Source organism: Polistes dominula, unplaced genomic scaffold, assembly GCF_049000335.1.
Source record: "Polistes dominula isolate Pdom_NZ unplaced genomic scaffold, Pdom_raw_medaka contig_49, whole genome shotgun sequence".
Lineage (NCBI taxonomy): Eukaryota > Metazoa > Arthropoda > Insecta > Hymenoptera > Vespidae > Polistes > Polistes dominula.
The window spans coordinates 3,514,591-3,540,599 of NW_028300914.1; the positions used below are offsets into that span (position 1 = coordinate 3,514,591).

Consider the following 26,009-nt stretch of genomic DNA (forward strand, 5'->3'; position numbering starts at 1 on the left):
AAAATTGAACTCGTATTAAATTGTCCATTTGTTTCTTTAGATCCTATTCCGATGAAACAATTCACTCTTGTGAGACTTGACAGCATCGATCAGACCAGTTCACGTTCATCAACAGATCGCGTTTCCTGGAAAGTAAAGTTCTATGGGAAGCCGAGAGTAGCAATGTTGATGGTGGTGGTGGTGGTGGTTGTGTGGTGGTTGGTGATAAAGTCGTTTTGAAGGGGGATGTGTTGTCCGCCATGCTGGATTTCTGCCTTCGGACGACACTCGGTGGCTTTCTGGTAATCGTTGCCGGGGATGCAGCAGCAGCAGAGAGAGAAAGAGAGATTCCTCCTCCCCCTACCAACGAGGGAAGGATCGTGGCCACGCCCCTGAACTACTAGCCAGACCAATGACGCCAGGACATCGCGACGTTACCGTCCACCAATAGGATTACCCTCTGATACGGTCTTTCGCTTGTCAGCGATCGCTACCCCCTTTCCACCCCCACCCCCAACCCCAATCTACTACCCCTCCTCCTCTTCTTCTTCTTCTTTTCCTCTATCTCCCTCAACCAACCACCCCAACCTACTACTACTATTATTCCTCATCCTTCTCTTTGGCTAAAGCCACCGGGGTGCTTTTCAATTTCGGTTCTACCCTTCTTCCCTGCTCGTAAAGAGGTCGAAGGCACCTATTCGCGCCCCCACCCTATATAGTTTACCTGTGTTTTCTACTATGGTATATATATCTGTTTCTATCTATTTATCTATTTATCTATCTATCTATGCATCTCTGTTTATCCTTCTTAACACGCTTTACGCCCTTCCGACACCGGTAAGCTCACTCTCTTGATTCGATCCTGCACTCTTGGGGGGTGGTACGAACGAAGATGAGGGTGCTCTTATTTATCGTGATAGCGGATTATCTTCCTTACGTGATACACCGACGAAGAAAAATTGTTGACTATAATTTCGATAGCCCTTTCCCTTTCCCTTACTTACTTTCGATCGTTTTCTTTTCAACTTTTAATTTTCTTTAGTTATCACTATTCTTTCTATTCTATTTTTTTCTTATGCAAATGTTTACAATATATACTTCATTTAATAATAATTAATAATCATAAATAATTACAATCTATCGTATCAAAGTAATTAATAATTAATTAGGCGATTACGTTTATCGGTGAAACTATTTTCAATGTTTTCTCTATAGCTCGACATATATCCTCGAAAACTTTTTCATCATCATTTTCGGCGTTAATTACCGCGAGTTTATTTTTGTAATGACGTAATATAGGTTTGTTCATTTTGTGAAAACCTTTTATACGTTCTTTCATTTTTTCTTCACTTGCCTCGAGTCTTTCGGTCAACGTAACTGCCTTTGCCATTACTCTTTCGCGTAATACTGAATTTCTTGCTGATAAATAGATCAACAGATCAAACGGTTTCACCTGTGAATTGTACAATTAATTATCATCGAATGTTGATTAGAAAATGAATGAATTAAAAATTGATACGAACTTGTCTTTCAAATAATTTTCCTTGATCTTTTTCACGTGGAAATCCTACTAATAAAAAACCCCTTGCCGTGTTTAAATGTGCCAACAACTTAGTTTTAATGAGTTCTATCAAAACGTCGGCTGGTACCAATCGTCCTTGAGACATGTATCTTGCTAATACAACTCCTTTAACTGATCTAGTGTGTACCTCGTCTCGTAATATGTCAGAACTTATTATATTAACCAAACGAAATTTTTCTGTTACTTTTATCGATTGTGTTACTGAAAAAAAAATGACAACAATTATTCGTTCACTTTGAGATGTTCAAACGAGAAGTTTATTATTTATGATATTAATACTAACATTTTCCTGAACCTGGTCCACCGATTAGGCATATAATCGGTGGATTAGCATCTCTAACGGCAGATGCATCGATTCCGCTTTCTCTCGGAAGAATTTCCTCTAAGGGATCCCTCGGTTTAAGGCAATTGCCCATAATATTGCCCTTTTCGGATGAGAAACTTACGACGACCTAACACGTTTTTATTTTTCTCTCTTTTTTTTTTCTTTTTTATTTTTTCTTATATATATATATATATTTATTATATTTATAAATAAATGATTATTATTATAGGTTCGAATAAAATTAATGACAGATCGTATGACACGAAGTACGTAACATTAGAGATATTCATTTTCCTGATATTCGAGATATTTGTTAATATAATTTATTTAAATATTAAATTATTAGATTATTTATTTGATATCGTTAGATGTTACATGATCGAAGTAATTGGAGGATTCCCCCTTTTTTCCTTTATATCAACGGTTGGTAAAACAGACTCATAACACCCACGCATAAAATGGATCATTTTATAGTACCTATTGTTGGTATTAGGATTTTTCGATACTGTATTATCGATGTATTAATAAAATTTAAAAATAGTGCGGGATAATAAAATTTCAATAAGGTAGAATTTGTACATTTACGTCATGCGAGATTATTCATTTAAATCGAATCATATGTGAGAAGTTAGAAAAGTATACATTTTAGAATTGCAAATTAAATGCGACATGTAAAAGAAGGTGTATACAATTATGAGTAATCAATTATTTTTATCCGAATTAATATGAATCAGAAATAGAAAAAAAAAGTGAAAAATTCTTCCACGAATCGTGAATAATCTGTAAGATAATATTTTTGTAATGTCTCCTTTAATAAAAAAAGCAAAAATAAAAGAAGAAGAAGAAGAAAAAAAATAAAATAATAAAAATGAGGTTACAAACACGTTGCTTTTACGAATTGTTGTCAATTTTAGAAAAACGTATCAACGATAACGAAGTATTATTTAATAAAAGAATAAAACTATTATCAAAATTTTTTAAAAGACATGGTTCGAACAATTGTCTGCCACGAGATCGAAGTGAATTACGTTGCATAGAAAAATGTCGTGTTGCAATCGTCGGTTTGGGTGGTGTTGGTACATCATTGGCTCATCTGTTGAAGATGTTTCCTGGAACATTGACAGAACTTCGATTATTAAATAGAAGTGATCCATCAGGAATAGTTGAAGAATTAAATCAATTACCAATAAAACTTCCTATTTATGGTATAGGTGGAATGGAGAACCTTTGTCAAGGTTTAAAAGATGTTGACATCGTTGTAATATCGGCAGGTGCAACGAGAAAGAAGGATACACCACGAGAACATCTTTTCTCGGTTTGTATGTTGATAAAAAAAGAAAAACAAAACCTACCAATAAGAATCAAAAACGATATAAGATAATTAAACATTTGGAATTATTGATTTATAATAGGACAACGCAAAGATTTGCGCTAACATATGCAAGGCCTGTGTACAATCATGTCCTACAGCATTGATAGTTATAATAACAAACCCCATAGACACATTGGTACCAGTAGCCGCTCATATATTCAAAAAACACGGCTGTTACGATCCATCGAAATTATTTGGTGTTTGTTATTTGGATCAATTAAGAGCACGCCATTATTTTGCCGATTTGATTGGTGCTAATCCAAAGTGGACTTACGTTCCCGTTGTAGGTGGTCACTCGGAGAATACTACCGTACCATTGTTCTCTAAGTGTCGACCTAGCATAAAATTAACGCCAGAAGAGATGATGAAGCTTACCAAGGCTGTTAGAATAGCCGGGAAGAAGGTCATGAAGGTAATTAACTTCAACGGTTTATTACTACTTCTTTTGATTCTTTTTATTTTTTTCATAATATAAGAAGGCAAAAAAAATCTATCCAAAGGATGTAATTTTAAAATTCTTTTATCTGACAAATGCGGAAATTAATTGGCCGTTTATTGGCGCCAACCTTGAAGCATTTATAATCGGGAGAAAGGGGGAAGGGATACAATAATGAGATAAAGTTAGAACCGATACTTAGAAATTGCTATTTATGATCTTGCTATTTGTGCCAAATAATAATAATAAGAAGAACAATGATAGATATTATTATTCTAACTTAAAGTAAGAGAATGTGTTACTCTTAATTATTTTTAGGCAAAGAAATCAAGTACAACGTATTCCATGGCATCGGCAGCCATGTATTTCATTCACAGTCTTAGCCGTGCCATTCACCACGAGCCTAACGTGATTATTTCCGCATACACGGAATCTCGCGTGACCCCAGCTCGTTTCTTCTCCAATGAATTGCTACTCGGTCCAGCTGGCATCGATAAAAATTTAGGTTTCGGTAGGGTTAACGTGTTCGAACAGAAACTCATTGACGATGCGGTCAAGGTCTTACAAAAACAAATTGCCATGGTTGAGGAATTTATCGATAAACTCCATGTTTAATATCAATCGTCGATTTTATTGCCTGTTGTGCTTGTTTTATATATATATGTTTTTATATATATATATATATATATAAAACATATAAAACATATATATAAAACATAATATATATACATATATATAATAATAAAATTAATTTAATCATATTATCGTATCATTTAGTTTTCGTGTTGAATTTCATATCAACGTGTAATAACCAGTTAGAAATGAATTTATTGATAGGAATTAAATAGGTGAATTATAATAGTGCAATGATTAAAATACTACTCAATGAATTTTACGAGTTGTTTTATTTATACGATTATTTATTATTAAAAATGTCATGCAATAAGAATCGAAACTTATGATCCTGTTTAACGATCTTAAACACGTGCTAATACAAAGTTAATGTTTTGCGTACTCTGTCGTCATTTTAGCCCCACTTATCAAACGCAATTGGTAGTAGCATGAATTTTCATATGAGATAAGACTTTTAGAAATAATTTCTACGTTTACTATGCGTGCCAACTAAATGTGCTGGTATACCACAATTACTACCTTACGTATAATAACGTTGAAAGCGGAGGCGTAACACACATATGATTCTTAAGTCGTGTCGTAAATTAGTCATATGCCAATAAGCGTTTAAATTATACCTAGTTCTCAAAGCTTAAGCAAATTATACTATATGGAAACGTTATGATCTTTAAGATATCACCTTGATCGATGAAAATACATCGTGATTTAATTAATCGCGAATTTAATCATTCTTTTGTTTAATATAAATCTAACGAAAAATATTTACGCAATCAAATTTATAGCAAAACACATGTTAACACTATGACGTTTGGTGGCTCCACGTTGGTGCCATGCGAAAACTTTTGAATAAGTGCTGGTGACTTCACATTGGTGCCACGCAAAAATTATCCGGTAAGTGCCGGTGGCTCTACGTTGGTGCCATTCGGAAATTATCGGGTAAGTCCGATATATATACATATTTTATTATATTATATTTATATTTATATTATTATATATTTATATAATATTATAATATAATATAATTTTATAATTATAATAAATTGTAATTATTTTATAATATATTATATATAATAATAATATTATATATTATATTTTATAACAAATTATATAATAATCGCCGATACGAAAAAATCAAGATTAGACGTGCGAACGGCATAGTGTTGATACTTCAAGATTTTTCTTACCATTAGTTACGTTTGAATTCGAAGAAATTAGATTATTAAAATACAATTTAATATTGTCAATAATTTGGAATAATTGTTCGTAAGTTAATGCAAAATACTAGGAACTTCTAACATATGCATGTATACACTCAACGATCGAATAGTAAATCTGATGTTTTAACAAGGTCGCGAATGAAATATCGCGGTTAATCGTAGACGTAAAAACGACTATAAGCTGGATTAGAAGGGAACGTTCAGTTGAATTTTGTATAAGATTCGGACGACGACTATGACTATGACGACGAAGAACTGGTACGATTATTATACTCTTTGATATTGTAACAAGTTGCATTGGTAAAACGAATGGAGGTAAAAGCAAACGTGAATCGTTATGCGAATAGTTATGCCCTCGTCGATTGGTAATGTCGCCATAGTCGTAATCATCAAAAGTACCGACTCCAATATAAGACTCTTATACTATATAAATAAGTTGCAATTTTATTTGCATTCAATTTCAATGATATACGACGATTTCTTAGAATTCTATATAAACGTTTTAAACTCGTTCGAACTTTGTCGACAAATCTAAATAACTTTTCCTTATTTTTATTTCTATTTATTTTCTACATTTTTTATTAAATTATCCAATCTCCTTTTTCCAACCTTTTTATTACAAAAAAAAAAAATTACAAAAAAAACAAAAATCACGATAACAACGGTATCATCAGCCTTAAGCCAAGTTCTTTTTATCTATCCTGCATATTAGATTATCTGTAAACTAACTTCTATCTTAAAATACTCTTTATTACATTAATTTTAAAGTACCGATAAGCCGAGTAACTACTAACCAGTTCCTAACGTTTCGATTGAAACTCATGGGATAGACTTGTCGATGGTATGGGGGTGAAGGGAAAGAAGGGAATCTCTATTTCGCTAGAACTACTATGCACGGACAAAGATTTATCGAAAGAGTGATGCCGAAAGGGTTATATATCGGATGAACAAGTATTCCTTCTTCTCCTCCACCTCCTTCTTCATAGTTGTCGTCCCTCGTCCTGATGATCATCGTGGTGGTCATGGTCGTGGTGGTTAGTAGATGCTCGAAACTTTCGAGATCTCTCATTTGCTGGCAGATTTATGTAAAGTACTTTGACGTAAGATGTTCTATACTATCTAAAGATGTGTATGTGTATTTGTATGTATGTATATATGTAAGTAAGTTATACATTAATGATATTCCAAGTCGCATATCTGAAATATTTCAGATTACGTCGTTCCAACCGATCCATTTATATTACTTCTTACTTCCTAGATGTACCTACGCGTTTCTGTTTTCAATCTTCTCTTTCTCTTTCTCTCTTTTTTTCTAGGAAGATGCCGTACGATAATCTTCCTTTGTGCTATATCGAGTAATAGTAATAATAGTAATAGTAATGGGAGAGACAGAGAGAGAGAGAGAGAGAGATGGGAGGTTGGTCTTAAACTATTGGGTTGGCAAGAAAGTCATTTTGGTTTTCTAGCGTGATATAAAACTCAATTGTTTCTAAACTAACAGTTGTAAAAAAAATTACACGGAATTTGTTTCTATAGCAACCTAAAAGTGTTAACTACCAAACCTCAAAAGAAACAAATTCTAATATATTAACAAGAAAAATAACGAAACAAACATAATGCTATATATTGGTGCAAGCCGAAATTACTTTCTTGCCAACCCAATATATAATAGATCATTTTCTCTTTCTATTTCTATTTATCTAATTCTTATTACTAAACGCATCCATCTCATCGATCCATTTATTTCTAACCACTCCTTATGTTTCACCGATGTATCATCGATAATGCACCACGTTCGGTTTGCTGCTGCTACTGCTGATGCTGATGCAACTTTATTAATGACATTAAACAGCCAGCTAGACCTACTCCAATTCGATAGAGAAAGAGAAGAGAATGAGAAATGGATATAGGAGAGTAAAAACATATCGAACGGAAGAATAATAACCTCTATCTCTTTCTCACTCTCTCCCAATTTCCGTATGTTTTTCTTCTACGAGAATAAATGACGACTTTTGTTAGAAACCAACAACAACAACATGCATTTCAAAATATGGATCAAGGAAATCCAAAGTGGATGAGGGGGTGGGAAATCATCCCCTTATCAACAGTTGTACTCAAATGAAAAATTTGTCAAAGTTTCAAGTGAAGATAGCAAAAAACTTTAGAAGAGGTTCGGTTGGGTTGGGGGTGGAGTGGTGTGGTATGGTGTGAGGTGAGGATTATGATGATAATACTCGAGGTCATAGCACGTGAAGAAGAACTATTCGAACGAGGTTTTCAGGTCGTTGTCTAACACAAGTGTATAAAGAATTTCATTTGGGAATTCTCGCGATTTTCCGAATTTCGCATCGAGTCAAAGTATTTTTAACGGATCCGCTCATACTCTAATATTAAACCACACGTACACACGGAGTTGCTGGGCCGAGTCGAGTGGACGTAGAGAACGGATTCCGGCCCGATAAAGTCCTTCTCGAGATGCCATTAGAGAGAAAGAGAGAGAATCAGTGAGTGAAAGAGAGAGAGAGAGAGAGAAACCTCGGGCACCGGACTTTAACTCACGGAGAGCTTATTTCTCCTATGGCATAATAAATAACAAGCTCGAGGTCTTGAGAATGAAAGAAAGAAAGAGAATTTAAACAAAAAAAAAAAAAAACAAATCACGATAAAAACGAATGAAATATAAAAAATGGTTTAAGACAAAAAAAAAAGACCCACCCAATAGATTCGTAACTTCATATGACTCATTCACTCACTAACTAATACTATCATTCTGATCCTCGGAGTCTTTGACACGATTCGCTAAAGAAGACAACTGTAATAATTAGGACACGTTCGAGATATCGAGATTAAGTTCAAATTTAATCGGCAATGTTTTCTGACAATTTTGTTTGAAGATTTTTATTTGATTTTTTTCTTCTTCTTCTTCTTCTTCTTCTTCTTCTCCTTCTTCTTCTTCTTCTTCTTCTTCTTCTTAATGATCATCTAATTGACCGTTTCAATCGAACGACACCTCCTCCTCCCCCATCTCCCGTTATCCTTTTATTCTCTTTTCAGTTTAAGAACTGACGTTAAACTTTAGTCACCTTGGCATAATTATCGTTAGATCGTGTGCGAGTTGTTCCACGTTCATAACCCATCGATCCTTATCATCTGTCTCTCTATCTTTCTTTCTCTTTCTATCTGACTATACAGGGCAACGTTGACCCGACGTTAATGATACTAATGAATCGTGTCATCGAGTCGTTGACACCACCAATGGAGGTAGCAAAAAACGGAAGTTATCTCTGCGCTTCGCTAGATTATCATCATCATTATCATCATCATCATCATCATCATCGTAATAGTTGCAAGGATTAATAAATATGCGTATGTCTGTGTGTGTTTGTGTTCCTCATTTTTATCCACGTTTAATGATTAAAAACACACTAATTGATCCCCATTTCTTTTTTTATCATTCTTATTCTATTTAATCGATTACAAATTCGTGAAGTAGCTAGTACAGCTTATGTTTTCGTTTCTGTTCATTTTGATACGATTAGACGTATGAAGATGCAACAACACTTTTCTAATGTCTTCTAGGAATACAGCAATTTAACGCCATCGTGGCCAGACTACTGGCGCTGTTGTTAATTTCATCTCAACGGCATACGTCAATAATTTCTTTCACAGAGCTTGTTACTCCATACTTTATAACTCACTTGCTTATATGTTACGTTTTAATTGTAGATTATCCCTTAGTTGATCTTCAAATTTTTCTTATTCACCAACGTCATAATCTTAACGTATTATTTTATCGTCTAGTTTTTTTTTTTTTTTTTTTTTTTTTTTATATTAGATATAAAAGAACCATTTGATGTATTTCCGAGGAAGGTGTTCACTTATTAAGAAACAAATATAAAAAAATAAAACATAAAAATAAAGTAGAGGCAGAAAAAAAGGGGGTAACCGGTCGTAACGAAGATCTCTCTCTCTCTCTCTCTCATCTGTACGAGAGATAAAGTAAAACGCGTTATCCTGGTCATCGGATCCTCTCTTGACGAGATGAGATAATTTCTAGCAAATGAAAAAACATCAATAAAAAAATATAAACTAGATGATGATAACACGATAGTTGTTTTTAATCGATAACCAACTCGGATAATTAAATATCCAAAAAATTGCATTACTAATCCAAATCCTAGTTTTGTTATATTTGATATAATTATTATTTATTTTATTGTTAATGTTAAATTTATTTTATAATGAACCAAAAGTTTGTGCAATTTAAAAATTGCACACATTACGCTATTTGAAAGAACGCGAACTTTTGGTTCACCCTAATAAAAACAAACCAAAATAATTGATAAAGTAAACAAAGTTTAAAGTTCAATATACAGGGTGTCTCAAATTATAAGAAATTGTAATGATCAATATTATAATAAATAGATGAGATGCATTGTACAATAGTTTTTAAAGTGTCGGACGGTATGGTAATAGGAAACGTTTCGTTGCCAGGTGACAGTGGTTGTTGTGTGGCGTCGTGGCATAGTAGTGGCGCCTTAAGCCACGTTCATACCGCACACTCTCCTCTCTCAGAGAGTGCTAGGCCGCAAGTATAAAGTTGCTCCTCCATCGTGGGGAACCGTCAGTTCTAAACGACACCTCTGGAAAGTACGCCGGAAGAATACGCCTCCTTGTTTCTATCTTTCTTTCTTTTCTTACTTTATATATTTATTTATTTAAAACATACACCCACTCACACACACACACACAGACATATCCATACATTTCTTCCCATCCTATTTCATTAAACAGAAAAAAAAAGTTTCATTCCTTCACCACCGGTTAAAAGCATTCCGAGTGTTTCGGATTAGAATTCGAGATGAATTTTTAAGATATCGTAATTCGTCGGGATAAAAGTCGTGATATTATTATTATTATTATAATTTTTATTATTATTATTATTATTATTATTATTATTATTATTATTATTATTATTTTGTTTTGTCTTTTAATTATTTTCTTTTTTTTTTCGTTTTCTTATTCAATTGAAATATCTTTCAGTGATTCGTACAGAACGAAATATCAAACATTACGTGGGATAATTGTTATCGGTGAACGTGCCAATTTTTGGGAAACATGTACAAGACTCATGTATAATATATTCTCGAATATCTCACGTGTCGTTCGTTTGTTTAATTTTACGAATTGATCTCGTATTCGTGCTTTTATCGAAAGCCTAAAAGAACAACAATGTTTTACGTACGTACGAATGTGATATATTTAAATATAACAAATTGATCGTGAACGCGTGAAAAGCACGCATGTGACAATTTTGTATTTTCATTGAATTGTTTTATTAGATGTCAATAAGAGAGCTTGTTGCATCTCGATGCAACAGGTTACGTTCTTCTTCTTCTTCTTCTTCATCTTCTTCTTCGAATTACGTACGTCATTATGCGCATACATTTCCGTGATCTCTCTCTCTCTCTCTCTCTCTCTCTCTCTCACCTATGATATGAGAAAAGTGATACTCTTCGTCGTGTTCTTCTAACTAACAAGATCTCTTCTTCGTTTCACTTGATTTAACTAATAATCGTGTCAAACGACACTCCATGAATTTAATATTCTTTACGTGTTATTTCTTTATATTCGATAATTCTGCTTTTTTTTTTCTTGTCGTTTTTTAAATTACACGCACGCACGCACGCACGCACGCATGAGCGCGTGTATTCAAACGTGACATAGTTTACGATTAGAAGATAAAAGTACAAGTATGTATGTATGTGTGTGTGTGTGTGTGTGTTCTTTTTTCTCTCTCTCATTTTTATTTTAGAACCGCTTTAAATTTGTTCTACTTTTTTTTTCTTCTTCTTCTACTTCTACTTCTTCTTCTTTTTTTAACGATCGACCTTGACTTTGCAATATCTCAAGAGTTTCTTGCCGAGTATTTTTTTCTTTTTTCTCGTAGAAGAAAGATCCAAGTCGACTTTGGTAGGCTTATCGTTTATCGGCACATGAAAGCAGAAAAAAATACGAGGAAGAGGAAGAGGAAGAAGAGGGGGTGTACCTTTGGCAAAAGTTTAACTCGCGTTAACTAATCAAACGAAACTAATCAAATTTTGCACGCTACAAATTGACGCCTATTTTTCATTTCTTCATTTTTTCATATTTCCCAAAGCTCATGTAAAATATACATATAGTAAACACGTTAACTCATACTAACGCATATTAAACACACACACACACACACACGAAGGGAAAAACTTATTAATAGTACACGACGTCGCGCGTTCAAAACGTATAATCATAAAAATAAACGGCATTTTAGTCGTCTATCGTTGAAAGGATTCACTCTTTCATTCTTTCTTCCTTTTAACATGAATTCTACTGTGAGTTTGCATATTAAAAGGAAAGAAAAAAAAATTCATTGAGAAACGACGATACTTACGAACAAACTATTTGCTGCTACGTTAAAGATCAACGTATAAAAGCCTTTTACCGCGATTAATATCAGAGAAATATCAGAAATAACACGAATAAATTATGTATACATTAAAAACACCGAGGAAAAAATGTTCTCACGTCTAGTACTAATAAGAAAGTTCTTCTCTTCCCTTCTCTTGCATGTTTTAAAGGTTTACCAGTTGTATGAGCGCACTATGTTGTTGCGTGTATGTACCAAGATAGACGGTTTAATTAATTTACGATCTGTTTTGATACGCGTGCTTCTCGCAGCTAATATCCGCGTAACGAAGTGTAATTTTACGCGTACGTTCGTCACACGTTTAATGCATGCATATTTATATATATATGTATGTAGTATGTGTAGACGCGTGTGCATATTTCTATATAAATATATTTATATATATATATATATATATATATATATATATATATAAGAACACGTATACACGTATACGTTTGTATAGAAGTAATAGGATGACCGAGAATGAATAAAAAGAACGAAAGATTTTAATCGAGCTCACATGCTGCAAGATGTTAGACACTAACTAATTATCCTTCTTAACGTCTATTAAAAGCTTTGCAAATAATCGATAAATAATAATAACGTATAAGGAAGTTACTTTGCTTGTATCGATCTATCGATATCAATTGTAGATAAACAAACGATTTCTTTTTAACTTTTCCCATACCGTTCGAGTTTATTTCCGAGTTATGTGTTTAGATTGCGTTTTAGAATCGTTCAATTCTAATTCCCCGATGGCTGACAACTGGAGCATGAAAAAGAGTTAGATGTGTGTATGTGTATATGTGTATATGTATGCTACGTAACACACCCGCTATTTTAATATATTACATATTAATAACAACAACATGAATTAACAACTTATCAACGATATACTTAATGATATCAAATAGATTTTTTTCGATCGTAGGAAAACTGGGAAGATCTCTGTTATCATGAATTTCTCAAATAGAAATTTTCTAAGCAAACTTAGTCGTTTACACATGACCTACTAAACAAGATCAGCGAACACTTCATTAACTCGTTAAAATTGCAACTCCAAACGTTTAACGCGGATTCAACTTGTCTCTCTTTGTTTATCTTATAATATAGTTTAGGTATAGTCAAAACTGTAACTACTCTTTTTATCATTCTTCCTATCATCACCGCTTGACAGTTTTCTCTTCAAAATATTTTTAATCATTCAATTTTTAAGGTGTCATTGTGAACTCAAACAAAAAAACAATAAATATACAAACTGTGATGTGTGATTTAAAATTGTTTCAATGCGTGGGTGTGTTATACGTGCGCCAATGAGTGTTTATTTCAATATCATTGAAAAATTATAAGAAGAAACACGAAGGGGTATATCGTAAGAAATTCGATCAAACGATGCAATCGTAATTGAATTGAAAAAAAAAAGAAAAAGAAAAGAAGACAAGAAAAGAATTGTACAATTTTCTTTTTCTTCGTCAAATTCATCGTGTGGTTGTTATCATCCTGTCGTCGAAGATGCACCAATACCAACACGGATTGTTCTACACTCATCTGCTGCTAACTTTAACGGTAAGTTATGCATTTGCGGTATATACTAAAGGTACCAGAGGTTTGATTTATTGCACCATTAAGGTGTTCTTCGTTCGTCCCTTCTTATGACATCACAGTACCAATATCATATATCAAACGAATGATCATGAAACTCTCGCCACGTCAACCTCTCCACTTTTAAATATATATATATATACATTTTTTATTTTACATACTATCTAACATATATATTCAGATTTCCTTCCTTACACTTCTTCCTATCATCTTTCGTCACGATTTGAATATACACAGGAAATACCATTGAATTTCTCATCCACCTTATCTATAAATAATAAACATTTTAAATAAGATTCTCGTTTACTGACTTTATTACGTACACACACAAAAAAATAGAAAAAAAAATTGAACGTTTATTACTAGTAACAGCAGTAGCAGCAGTAGCAGCAGCTAGGCATAGATATTAAAAGAAACAAAAAATTATTCTCACTTTTTCATCTTTCAAAAACTCATCCTCTTTCTCTTTCTCTCTTTCGATCATGTGTCTTCACGTGTTCATAAATTCGTTATACTTTTTTTCATAGCAAGCAGCAGTAAAATCGCATTTCGCATTCGTTTCGACTATAAAAGCTGCCGTTATTGCAACCCGTAACACGATCCTCGTTTTATGAAAGAGAGAATTAAAATGAAAGAAAGAAAGAGAAAGACAGGAGAAAGTTAAAAACAACAACAAAAGAAAGAGAGGGTTGGTTGACTTACCAAAAATAGCCATAGGGACGATCAGAGTCTTATGTGTCACGGTCGAATATTATAATTTGTAAAGCTTCTCGAAAATCTTCCCCAATCCTTTCTTTTTTTCTTTTTGGGCCCAACCAAAGTCGAATGACGACCTACGCGTTCTAAGAGACTACTCGTCGAGAGACAAATTACAGTTTTGTGAGTCTTTTTCTATATATTGGGTTGGCAAAAAAATAATTTTGGTTTTCTTTCTTGCCAACCCAATAATATTATATATATTATTTTATAATATAATAATATGTATATGTATAAATATAATAGTATATAAATAATAATAATATAAGTATTTTAAAATATATAATACTATTGGGTATATGTGTAACATACTCTCTATTATATATATATTACTTATATTATTTTATAATATAATACACGATTTACTCGACGCTTAAAAGCGCCCATGCCATGGCATATTTACTTCCTTGATCTTCCAAAACGTCTCTGAACAAATTTATTCTTTCTCTTTCTCTCTGAACTGTCCCTCCGTCTATCACTGTTTTTTTCTTTCACCATAAGATTCCCCCTTCTCCCACTCTTTTGTACTTCCTATTCTTTTTATTTATTTATTATTTTTTTTTTTATTTTCTTTTATTTGGTTCGTTCCGTTTCGTTCTCTCTACCACGAGATAATCCTCAAAGATGGGTTGTCTTCTTTCTACCAAGCAATAAAAATAATAATCATGGGACAAGACGGTAGGTTACTTTCGTTTCTTTCGATGATAAGAAACTTTCTTTCTATTCTTTTTATTTTCTTTCTTACGAAGCTGAAGAAGAATAACTTTTTATCTGACTCCCAAAATCTCGTACTACTACTCTACGTTTCTTTTTCTTCTGATGATAATAATATCAATAACAAAAAATCTAATAAAATTAATTAATCTTTCTCTTTGTATCTATCTTGAAAGAAATGAAATTAATCCAAGTGCATACTCTTCTTTACATAATATTATTTCATTATCGATAACAACACACACATACATTGTAACGAAGACAAATCATTTCATTAACGATAGCCAAGATGAAATCAAAAATGAAATCAAAAATGAAATCAAAAGAAAAGAATTGTACAAGAATTTTCAAATGTAAATTTGCTTTGCTTCGAATACCTCATTCTATCTCTCTCTCTCTTTCACACACACACACATACACACACACACACACATATATATATATATATATATATATATATATATATATATATATATATATATATATTGTAGCATAGGAAGATTTATCCAGGAAGTTTTACATCGTGTGGAACGCGTTCTTTCAGTTAAATGTTGCGAGTAATGCGTATTCTTAGACACCGGAGGATGGGTATCGGCAGGAATTATATTCCTCTCTTACTTCTTCTCTAAAGAAAAATAGAGATAGAGAGAAAGCGAATGAAAATTAAAAAAGAAAGAAAGAAAAAAAAAATTTGAGAAAGAAATAGAGTAAGAGTGAACGAGAGTAAAAGTATACTCATATAAAAAAAAAAAAAAAAAACAGAAAAAAAGAAATAGAATTCTTTTTTAAAATGAAACTGTATTAATTTCTTTTTCTTCTTCTTCTTCTTCTGCTTCTTCTGCTGCCGTTGCTGTATCGTGTAAATCAAAGCTCAGGCAAGTGGTGACGCACCTGTTTCGAGAACGAGACTATCCAAACAGAAGTCTCGTTCTCGATACGTTAACAACTACAATTTACCACGATTATTTTATAAAAGCAACGAGATAAGAAGTTTTTGCGTACGAAAGAAATTCCTCTAGTCGATTAAAATTATTGTGGAGTCGCATATTTGTTCACGAGTCTACATAAAGTTCAATTAATGCACAAATGTACGACAAAAAATTTGTTCAATTTATGAGAATCAATGTACTACGAAAAAATTCGTCAATGCACGAGTCCTACGCTCATTGATCATTGACGATTATTTTCGTAGCTCATTGAATTTTTTTCAAAATGCACGAATCCTCCGATCATTGACTAATTTCTTCGTAGACTCATTGAAATTTTGTTAACATGTTCCGTGCCAGCCAAGCCCTTTTTACCTGACTTGTCATTCAGGCCATTTCATTTTGCTTGAACAAAATCAACCATTACATGTAATTATTAATTATTGTAAATATAACAATTAAACAAACTTATGTGCTTTGTTCTATACTACATTTTGTATAATACATCAATATTTTAATAGGAATATTTTTTCTACAAAATTCAATTTGTTATAAATATATATTTTCATTTAAATAAATATGTCTAATGGTAAGTATACCACCGGTGGTACACGTGGCATGAAACGTGTTAAAAATGCACGAGTCTTCGATCATTGACGAATTTTTTCGTAGACTCATTGAAATTTTGTTCAAAATGTACGATGTCCTCCGATCATTGACTAATTTCTTCATAGACTCATCGAACTTTTTTCAAAATCAATCACATGATATTTTTTATAGTAAATAAACCCTACAATTATCTTACTCCTGATACTCTGCATTCTCTAGAAGCTTACTTTTATTTATTTTCTTCTCTTTTGTTTTTTGTTTTTGTTTTTTGTTTTAATTTATTTCAAAACGATTCCTCGAGGTCGACTACATATCGAGAGGGATCATTTTCATTTTACACGTCGAGTAATGCATTCATCTTTTCTCATTCGCGCCTCGGCCCATCGTTAAAAGGCATATCGAATTTGCCACATGATTACACGCCGTTTCCCCCCGTAACCCCCTCACCTCCTCCTGTCTCTCATCTTCGGAAATACGTTTTATTTTTTTTCAATAAGATTTTATCACACACACACACACATACACACACATGCATCAGAGTACGTTGATTCTCATCCGATTAAATTCTTCGTGCAAAAAACCCTTGTATCGATTTAATTGCAACGAGGGCTATCCCTTTCACGAAGATCACATCGATATCTCGAAACTTCTTTCAGAATATCTATATTATTCCAATTGAAGGGAGAAAGGGAGTAAGGGAATGAGAGAGAAAGAGAAAGACGTAGGATCCAGTACGAAAAATTGTGTTGGACAATTTTTTTCTTGACCAGCTTCCAATCGATTCGATCTGATTCGATTCGATCGATAGGTTTCGATCCATCGATCGAATAAATGCCGCGCCCAAAAGGGACACTCCTCCTTTCTCTCTGTTGGATTAATCTGCCGAGTACGACGTTCATATACGAAACCCTCCCCCCCCCCCTTCTACCCCCACCCCCTCAAACGTCGACTTTTATCTGTCACACACAAGTCAAAGATGCTTTCATATTAATTTGTATGAATATCGCATGAGCAAACTTATACTAATACTTATTTCATACATATATATTACATAGACGGTATAATATAATAGATAGACAAAAAAGAAACGCGATTAATGTTTATCATTTTGTTATTAACATTTTATGTTAGACGATTCATCGTTAAATTCCTACGATAGGATAACTTAATAATTGACATTACGAAAGAATAGAGACCATATATGTGTTTGTTCTACATATATGTTATACAGTATATAATACTATACTATATAGATGTAAAATATGTTAATTTATAAATATGTATATGTACCTACGTGGTGGAGAAAGGAGAATGCAAGTAGAATGTATCTTTGGATATAACTCAATCCGACGTGGAAAGAAGTGTAAAAATGGAAGGTGAAATAACAAAAATAACAAAAAAAATAAAAGAGAGAGAAAAAGATAGACAAAAAGAAAATATAATAATAATAATAATAATAATAATAATAATAATAATAATAATAACGAAAAGTCAACTGTGATTTAAAGTTTTCTCATAAATATGCAACCGATCCTTTCGTAAGTGAATGCACGCGCCAATTATGCACGCACGCTCCCTCAGTTGACTTTATTTTTGGCACCTACATTTCGTGGAATTAAAAAAAAAAAGTAAAGGAAAGAAAAGAGAAGAAAAAATATTGAAGAAAAATCAGTGAAGAAATTTTTCTCTCGATTTACTTTTAAAAAAAAACCTTTTGCATATCAGACACTTGAATATAACTCGACGGGTTTTGATGATGGGTAATTTTCGATAGGAGGACGCGTAATAGCTACATAATAGTCAGCTTAAATGCTACCATAGTTCATGCACCTCCTCCTCCTCCTACTACTCCTCCTCCTTCTCCTCCTCTTCGTCGTCATCGTATTTTCATGCCGGAAGAACTGCACTGATTTTGACGACGACCAGATGAAAGTTCCTAAGATCTCTTCCTTGTCCTTCTAAATTTGCCTCGCCTAATACGAAACATATATATATACACATATGTGTGATGCATGCATATATGTAAATATATATGTAAATGAAATGAGAGAAAGAGAGAATGAATGTGAGTGAGAGAAAATAGGAAGAAAACAAGAAATCAAAAAAAAAAAAGATATAAAGAGAGAGAGAGAGAGAGAGAGAGAGAGAGAGATAGCAAGACTCTTATTACGATGAACAACCATAACACTATGACAAGAAAAGCTTTTACTCAGGGACGTTTATACATTTCGCGAGAAAACATCGTATGTGTTCACCTATATCGAGAAATGTTACGCTCTCGTTACGCTTCGTTTTCTAATTTGTTACGGTATTGGTTGTTTTGTACCATTGGTTTTGTTCTTTTTAAACTAATCTTCATTTAAAACGTCCATAAACATGTGTTAGTATATTTAGGATCAAGTCAATTATAATAAATAACTCTTGAAAATGAAGTAATTTGGTTTGCTAAATTATGTGCAATGTTAAAATTACATTTCTCAATTATATTCTGTAGCTTTTTTTTTCTTTTTTTTTTTTTTGTTCATAATTCTTCTATTAATACACTCGAACGTGTTCTTAACACGTCATTGTGGTGACTGACATTGAACTTCCAGTTCAAGCCGTGTCAGTCACTTGTGCCTGACGTTAACCTTTCGTTTTGCCACGCGTGGCCTGACGAAAAGTTTCGTAAGAGTTCGTGTGGCACTCAACGTGTTAAAGAAGTTCCCGTCAGGACACATTCATTTTCAAAGAAAGTTCTCCGTCAGGCCACGCGCACCACTTAGAAATATCATGGAACAGACTGTCAGTCATCGGTGATTGACACGGTCTAAACGGAAAGTCTAGTGTCAGTCACCGATGGCTGACGTGACATTCAACGTGTTAAATGACTTCTTGAATTATTCTAAAGTATCTAATAAATAAAAATTTGAATTAATTATTAACTAATGTATCCAATTATATATACACATATATATTCTTGATATCTTTATACGAGATATCATGACGTTTATAAATAATAATAAGAATGAGTAATAATTTCGCAGATTGAAATGAACATGAGAGTTTGCGCATTACACGTATGCACAACACAATTCTCTCTCTCGGTTATTCCCGTAGAGAGATGAACGATACATTACCCCCCTTTTACTATATACGTCCGGATGAAGATAATAATGAAAAGAAGTAACAAGAGATGCTTATCGCGGATGTACCGTGGAAAAAAAAAATAAAAAGGAAAAAAGAGAGGAAAAAAAAATCCGTTCTATAAAAGGCGTGCCTTCAATCGCATCCTTCTTCCTTTTTATGCACGATCGAATATCTATCAAATGTCGCGAATCAAAAATACGAAAAAAAAATCAACGTCCACATTTTTTTTTATTTCTTTTCACATATATGTAAATATTTTAGTTTAATCCAAATTTTCATTATATATAATAATTAATTAATTAGTCATTTTTATGTAAAAAATATACTTAGAATAAGTATATTTATTTATATAATAATATAATATTTAATTATAAATAATATAATAATATAATAATATATAAAATAAATAAATAAATTTTATTATTATAATATATAATATAATAAATAAAATTAATTTATTATTTATTATTATAATAATAATATTTATTATATATTAAATAAATTATTAATGAAAATTAAATATTAATTAAATAATAAAAATTAATAAAATTATAATAATAATAATAATATATATAAATTAATTTTTATATATTGTATTTATTTATTTTATATATTTATACAAAATATTATATTATATAATATTATATAAACTATATAAATTATTTTAAATATAAAAAAATAAGTATATATATTATAATTAAAATTGTTTAATTATTACATTGTATAAACTCAATAATTAATGAAATAAAAAATGAATAATTTTTACAGTTATCAGTGATTTCAATCGAGAGTCATCTGATCGATGGGATCTTCACGGAACCGACCTTAGAACCAGGTTATAATCTTGTGGCTACGGTACCACGAGGTGCTGTGGCATTGAACGTGACCGAGTTACGTCACACGCAAAATTATTTAGGTGAGTAAACGTAAATGTGTTAGGGAATCTCTCTTTGATTCATTTGCATAATATTTATCTTGTCGGGATGATCGTTAAATATATTCAGTAAACTTTTCCTTTCGTCGAACACGTACGAATTAATCCTCTCAAGTTGATTCTCGTTCTCGAACACCAAATACGATATATTGCATGAACATATATATATATGTAACTTGATGATTCTAATAGGGTCAAGGGGTGTGGTTGTCGTTTAACAAGTAAGCAAGGTAATACCTTATATTAGTCTCTTACCACGAATGAATTATAAATCATACGTTCAACTGCAATCCTCCTCTTTACCATCATTTCATTTTAAGTAAGAACAACAAAACAGCATCATTTTATTTGAATAGTTGCATCGTCGTCGTTGCGTGCGTGATGTAAGATCACATTCAAAAGTATAATATTTTCTCTATATAATTATATATATTTTCCCTCTCTACCCTTTCATCAAATTGAAATGTTTAACAATAGTTATTGTTGGAAGAAAAAAAAATAAAAATTAATAAAAAAAAAAAATCATAGAAGAATAGACGATTCTTATTTGGATAAGAACTACAATATGTTTTCTTTATTATCCTATCTGAAGAGATACTTATCTCTTAAATTTTATCTAGTGAAACGACACACCGAGCGTGTTGTCGAGCATTTTAATTTGTCTCGTATCGTGTAATCCAATCCCTCTCTCTTCGTTCTCGACAAACACAAGAGACAGTTAGAAACGACATAGTGTGTCTGTCTCTCACTCTTTCTAAATTGGATGCAGTAGTTGTCTCATAGTGTTGTCACGTGGATTACATAAATCTTACGATCGTAGGTTCTTCGATTCTCGTCTACGTTTATCGTACGAGATCATTGATCCCACTCATTTACTCCCAATGATTGCCATCTTCTATTGTATTTATTTCACACATACATAAATACATGAGATGAGATGAGATAAAATGAGATGAGATCGCAACCTCATAACATTTGAATATTTTTGTCGAAATTTGTAATAATTTATGATATCATTATATTATATCAGCTATCAGATTGCAAAATGGCAGTTATTTGCTCAACGGTAACTACAGCATCAATTGGTCCGGTGAATACAACGCAGCTGGCACAACATTCCTATACATACGGCAAAGCCAACAAAATTTGGAAAGTTTTTCAGCCGCTGGTCCGTTGCACGAACCCATCGATGTTATGGTAAGAACTAAATCCCTCCTTATAACCATTCAACGATTTTACCATACTGTTGCACGAACGAACGAACAAAAAATAAGCAAAAATTTTGGAATATAACGAGCCAATTTGGTATTATTTATAATCCTGTTTTCGCGATAAGAATTCTCCTTCTCCTTCTGTGTTTACGTAGAAAAGAAAGAAAAAAAAAGAGAAAAAGATATTAAACGAGAATGCCAAGAATTCCTCGATATTTTATGATGACCGTAGGCTACCAAACACGAAGATCTAACTTTCGATCTTAAGAAAAATGTACCTCTCTCTCTCTCTCTCTCTCTCTCTCTCTCTCTCTCTCTCTCTCTCTTTCTATCTATATCTTTATCTATTTCTCATAATTCTTATTTTTCCCATTCCTCTTACTTTACTTAGCATTTTTCAAATTGATCCGCTTTATTTTATATAGGTGCTGTATCAAGAGCCCAATCCTGGTATAGTTTACCGTTATATCATTCCTGGAAGTAGTACCGCCAGTGCACCGAGTAATTCTCATCTCACTCGCAATACAGGTAAAGATTTCTTACGTAACATCAACCCGTCGTCGTCGTCGTCGTCGTGAAGCATGCAATGCAATGCAAACGCACGCGTGCATGCAATTATTCTCCCTTTCGCTGTGTTTAGTAACGTATTATAAAATCGCGATTATTATATTGGATTTTCCGATAAGTTCGTGACGATTTTGACGGAAGATTGAAATGCAACGCATTGAAGTTTCTTTATTGATATATATTTATTAAATTATATATAAGTGCCATTTTGTTCCACAACCTTTTCCTCCATCTTTAAAGATAACATCACAATTTCATCCTTCTAGAACTTCTCAGGTTTTTTTTAGCAAAAGAACGTTATGCTACCTACCGAAAATCGAAGCACGAACATACCGAACAATTCAATATCAACAATAATCCTAAGAAAATAATTATAATATTTTTTTGTTTTGTTCATTTTGTCATTCCAGAAATAAATCAAATAATAATAATAATAATAATAATAGTAATAATAATTCATTTTCAGTTTTAAATAGATCGAACGAAGCATCAGCACCATCAGCAAGTACTTTGTTAAGAAAGTAAGAAAACAATGTATTTACTTTGTTAGAGTTCACAATTTGCATCAAACAATGTCAGTCATTAATTTTGAAACAAAACAAAATATTTCTATTGTTTGTCTCTTGGTTTACTCGTAGAACGAATGGTACTATCACCAATGCATTGACAACTATCGACGATTCAGCTATAAATGGCTCGTACATTCCTAGGCGATACAAAAAACGAAAATTTGCATGGAAACCTGCCGGTTATACGGAATGCAATAAATCCTGTGGCGGAGGTATATCTCTAAATGATTATAATTTATATATATATTATATAAAATCTAAGTGGTAAGATAAATATAGATATACGAGATAATTCTAAACGAGGGGGACTGAAGGTAGAGTGGAAAAAAATATAAATAGACAAAAAAGAAACTTTGAACTAAACTAAATTACGAGTTAAGTGATATTTCTCGTGGTATAGTTTCGATAAATAATTTGTTTAGGTATCCAAACGATGAGATACATGTGTATCAGAGAACATATACAGGCACAGGTACCCGATAAAAGGTGTCACATGTTGGAAAAGCCACGAGAAGTTCGATTGAAGTGTAACACCAATCTCTGTCCACCCGTGTGAGCATAAAAGATTATAATCTTGGAATTAGAATATAATAGAAGATAGAAAAAAAGGAATAAAAACAAAGTTTTTTTTTTTTTAATGGTTGTTTGTTAGATGGAGACCAACAGCATGGAGCCAATGCTCGGTCAGCTGTGGTACCGGCGTTCGTATACGAGATATGGAATGCGTTCAAGAGATCAAACCGACCTTAACGGTAATTGTATCCGAGGGTGCTTGCACTGAACCAAGAAATTTACCTATCAGCGAAACGTGCAACGAACAACCTTGCGAACAAGATAACAGAAAAATATCGGATGGAGGTGAACAGTCCTTCAACTGGATTGTTGGATCCTGGTCCGAGGTATCACCTTTTTTCTTTTATTATTTATTTATTTTTCTATATAAACTAAAAATAATAATATACATATATATTTAAAAAAAAATATAATAAAAAATATATTAATAAAAAAATAATATAAATATAATATATAATAAAATAAAAATAATTAAATAAAAAATATAATATATAATATAATATACATAAATAACCAAATCTAATAATAATTAAATATAACTTAATTATAATTAAATATATAACTTCTTTTAAAATAATAGATTTGCTAATAAATTTAAGAATAAATGAGCCAATTTGATTTATTAATAATTTGATTACTGCTTATATGTAAAATTTAATTATCCAAACTTTCCCTACCATTTATTTTACGATACAGTGTTCGACGACGTGTGGGGCAGGTAAAAGAACGAGACTCGTAACGTGCGAACGAGAAGAATACTTTTGTAACACAGCAGAGAAACCGATTTCTCAAGAGGTTTGCGATTTGGGCCCTTGCACCGTGAAATTTTCTTCAAGCAATGCAATTTCGTTGACCGAGCCAAGGGGAACAACCACCACCACAACCACCATCACTTCTCAATGGCTTTATACCGAATGGTCTGAACAGGTTTGTAATATTGTATAATTTATATTATTACGTTTCAAATAAATTCTATTGAATAAAATGATTTTTTTTTTCTTCAGTGTTCTGCTGAATGTGGAATTGGTATGCAAAGTAGAAGAGTATTTTGTGAAAAATATTCTGACGAGGAATGCGATCGTACGAATCGTCCAGAATCATCCAGATCATGTTCGAGTAACATAACGTGCAGTGGACAATGGTTTGTCGGACCATGGTCTGAGGTTTGTGTCATTCAAATATATTCATTCTATTTTTTTTCTTTTAAATTATTAACCCGTTTAAAAAAAAAAAAACTTTGACGATTTAATTCGTACAACAATTGCACACGTTTGCATGAGTACAATAATTGTAAGTAATACATTTTTTTGTTAACACTTTAATGGCCGTACGTATGCGCAGTCAAACGTCGTGAAGGAGGCCCGGTAATATTTTTCAAGAATTAATTTAAAAAAAAAACTTTATTGTCATTCACGAAAAAATAAACATAAAACAAAAAACAACAAATTTAATTTTATATATAATTTTAAATATATATATATATATATAAAGTTATAAATAAAATAACGGCCAATGTTCCGGCTATCACACACATGTTATGTGAGCGGCCATTAAAGTGTTAATGAACTTTACCATAAATAGAACGTTAAAAGTATTTGATTAAATAATTACACACAAAAAAAAACATTAAAACAGTGTTCTTCGAATTGCGATTTTGGCGAAAAAACGAGAGAAGCCGTATGCGTTACTACAATACGCGGTGCATTACGTGTTGTCCTTGATATGAATTGTCCTGCGAATAAACCGGAAACGAGAAAATCATGCAGAGGTCCACCTTGCTCGTACGCTTGGTTTACGTCCGACTGGAGCGAGGTGATTACTTTAACAAATTGTTTTTTTTCATTATTCTTTCAATTCAATAATTTATGTCTAAAAAGTGTTATCATTATTTTTCAGTGTTCTCGTTCGTGTGGTAAAGGAATACAGAGAAGAGAAGTCAAATGTTTATCACCGGAAAATACATCGAACGAGTATCATCATCAAATACATTGCTACGAAGAAGATCGTCCTGTTTCTCGACGAACCTGCAATGATTATCCTTGCAAAAATGATACTAACAATTCGGAAAATCTTCCAAGAGTATCGCAAGTTCAAGATGATCCAGAGATATACAATGGTGTGAATGATATATTGCATTTGTACAAATAATTATTTGTATTTGTTTTTTCTTTTAAGAATTAATTGTTTCAGGTCTCGAAGATAATCCATTTTGCAAGGACAACATACCGAATTGTGCATTGGTGATTCAAGCACGTCTATGCACTTATCAATTTTATCAACGATCGTGTTGTCTTTCTTGTTCCAGAGCTAAACACGAACCGGAATGAGATAAACGAGTAAAACAACCATATGAAAACAACAAATAAGATATTATTGTTAATTAATATAAATTGGTGTAAAAAAAAAAACAAAGATAATGTGATTAGT

The 26,009-nt window shown here is 32.4% G+C and overlaps 4 protein-coding genes across 9 annotated transcripts in view; 3 read left to right on the forward strand and 1 right to left on the reverse strand.

Moving 5' to 3' along the window:
* LOC107069032 (formylglycine-generating enzyme) overlaps positions 1 to 175 on the forward strand; it is a 29,036-nt gene extending 28,861 nt beyond the window's left edge. The window contains exon 5 of the mRNA XM_089169785.1: positions 41 to 175. The gene's annotated coding sequence lies outside the window, so the exon portion shown is untranslated. The remainder of the gene's footprint in view (positions 1 to 40) is intronic.
* A 957-nt stretch (positions 176 to 1,132) lies between these two features.
* On the reverse strand, positions 1,133 to 2,131 carry LOC107068961 (adenylate kinase isoenzyme 1). The gene is made up of 3 exons (XM_089169790.1): positions 1,845 to 2,131; positions 1,503 to 1,762; positions 1,133 to 1,432 (listed from the first exon to the last, which is right to left on the reverse strand). Exons 1-3 carry the CDS (start codon positions 1,975 to 1,977, stop codon positions 1,145 to 1,147), a joined length of 681 nt encoding a protein of 226 aa, XP_089025916.1. The 5' UTR covers positions 1,978 to 2,131; the 3' UTR covers positions 1,133 to 1,144.
* Positions 2,132 to 2,213: 82 nt separating this feature from the next.
* On the forward strand, positions 2,214 to 4,317 carry LOC107068960 (malate dehydrogenase, mitochondrial). The gene is made up of 3 exons (XM_089169758.1): positions 2,214 to 3,201; positions 3,299 to 3,670; positions 4,013 to 4,317. Exons 1-3 carry the CDS (start codon positions 2,755 to 2,757, stop codon positions 4,307 to 4,309), a joined length of 1,116 nt encoding a protein of 371 aa, XP_089025884.1. The 5' UTR covers positions 2,214 to 2,754; the 3' UTR covers positions 4,310 to 4,317.
* A 5,751-nt stretch (positions 4,318 to 10,068) lies between these two features.
* Positions 10,069 to 25,999, forward strand: LOC107069028 (thrombospondin type-1 domain-containing protein 4). Of its 6 annotated transcripts, none has more exons than XM_089169750.1 (14): positions 10,069 to 10,194; positions 13,209 to 13,558; positions 20,497 to 20,644; positions 21,693 to 21,859; positions 22,299 to 22,401; positions 22,907 to 22,961; positions 23,079 to 23,221; positions 23,432 to 23,561; positions 23,662 to 23,908; positions 24,279 to 24,509; positions 24,587 to 24,745; positions 25,218 to 25,394; positions 25,479 to 25,698; positions 25,758 to 25,999. In XM_089169750.1, the coding sequence occupies exons 2-14, from the start codon at positions 13,505 to 13,507 to the stop codon at positions 25,907 to 25,909; spliced, it is 1,986 nt and encodes a 661-aa protein (XP_089025876.1). In that variant the 5' UTR covers positions 10,069 to 10,194; positions 13,209 to 13,504; the 3' UTR covers positions 25,910 to 25,999. The 6 variants fall into 6 exon arrangements, with proteins under 6 accessions (XP_089025876.1, XP_089025875.1, XP_089025874.1 ...); XM_089169749.1 differs by having other exon boundaries at positions 10,168 to 10,219; XM_089169748.1 differs by having other exon boundaries at positions 10,178 to 10,785.
* The last annotated feature ends 10 nt before the right edge of the window (positions 26,000 to 26,009 follow it).

Excerpts from the sequence above, each read along its gene's own strand:
- LOC107068960 (XM_089169758.1), top strand. The coding sequence starts at position 2,755 with ATGAGGTTACAAACACGTTGCTTTTACGAATTGTTGTCAATTTTAGAA. Across the intron at positions 3,202-3,298 it reads CACGAGAACATCTTTTCTCG|GACAACGCAAAGATTTGCGC; the intron begins GTTTGTATGTTG and ends GATTTATAATAG. Across the intron at positions 3,671-4,012 it reads CCGGGAAGAAGGTCATGAAG|GCAAAGAAATCAAGTACAAC; the intron begins GTAATTAACTTC and ends AATTATTTTTAG.
- LOC107069028 (XM_089169750.1), top strand. The coding sequence starts at position 13,505 with ATGCACCAATACCAACACGGATTGTTCTACACTCATCTGCTGCTAACT. Across the intron at positions 22,402-22,906 it reads TCATCTCACTCGCAATACAG|TTTTAAATAGATCGAACGAA; the intron begins GTAAAGATTTCT and ends ATTCATTTTCAG. Across the intron at positions 25,395-25,478 it reads TTACGTCCGACTGGAGCGAG|TGTTCTCGTTCGTGTGGTAA; the intron begins GTGATTACTTTA and ends ATTATTTTTCAG.
- LOC107068961 (XM_089169790.1), bottom strand. The coding sequence starts at position 1,977 with ATGGGCAATTGCCTTAAACCGAGGGATCCCTTAGAGGAAATTCTTCCG. Across the intron at positions 1,763-1,844 it reads TGGACCAGGTTCAGGAAAAT|TAACACAATCGATAAAAGTA; the intron begins GTTAGTATTAAT and ends TTTTTTTTTCAG. Across the intron at positions 1,433-1,502 it reads GAAAATTATTTGAAAGACAA|GTGAAACCGTTTGATCTGTT; the intron begins GTTCGTATCAAT and ends TACAATTCACAG.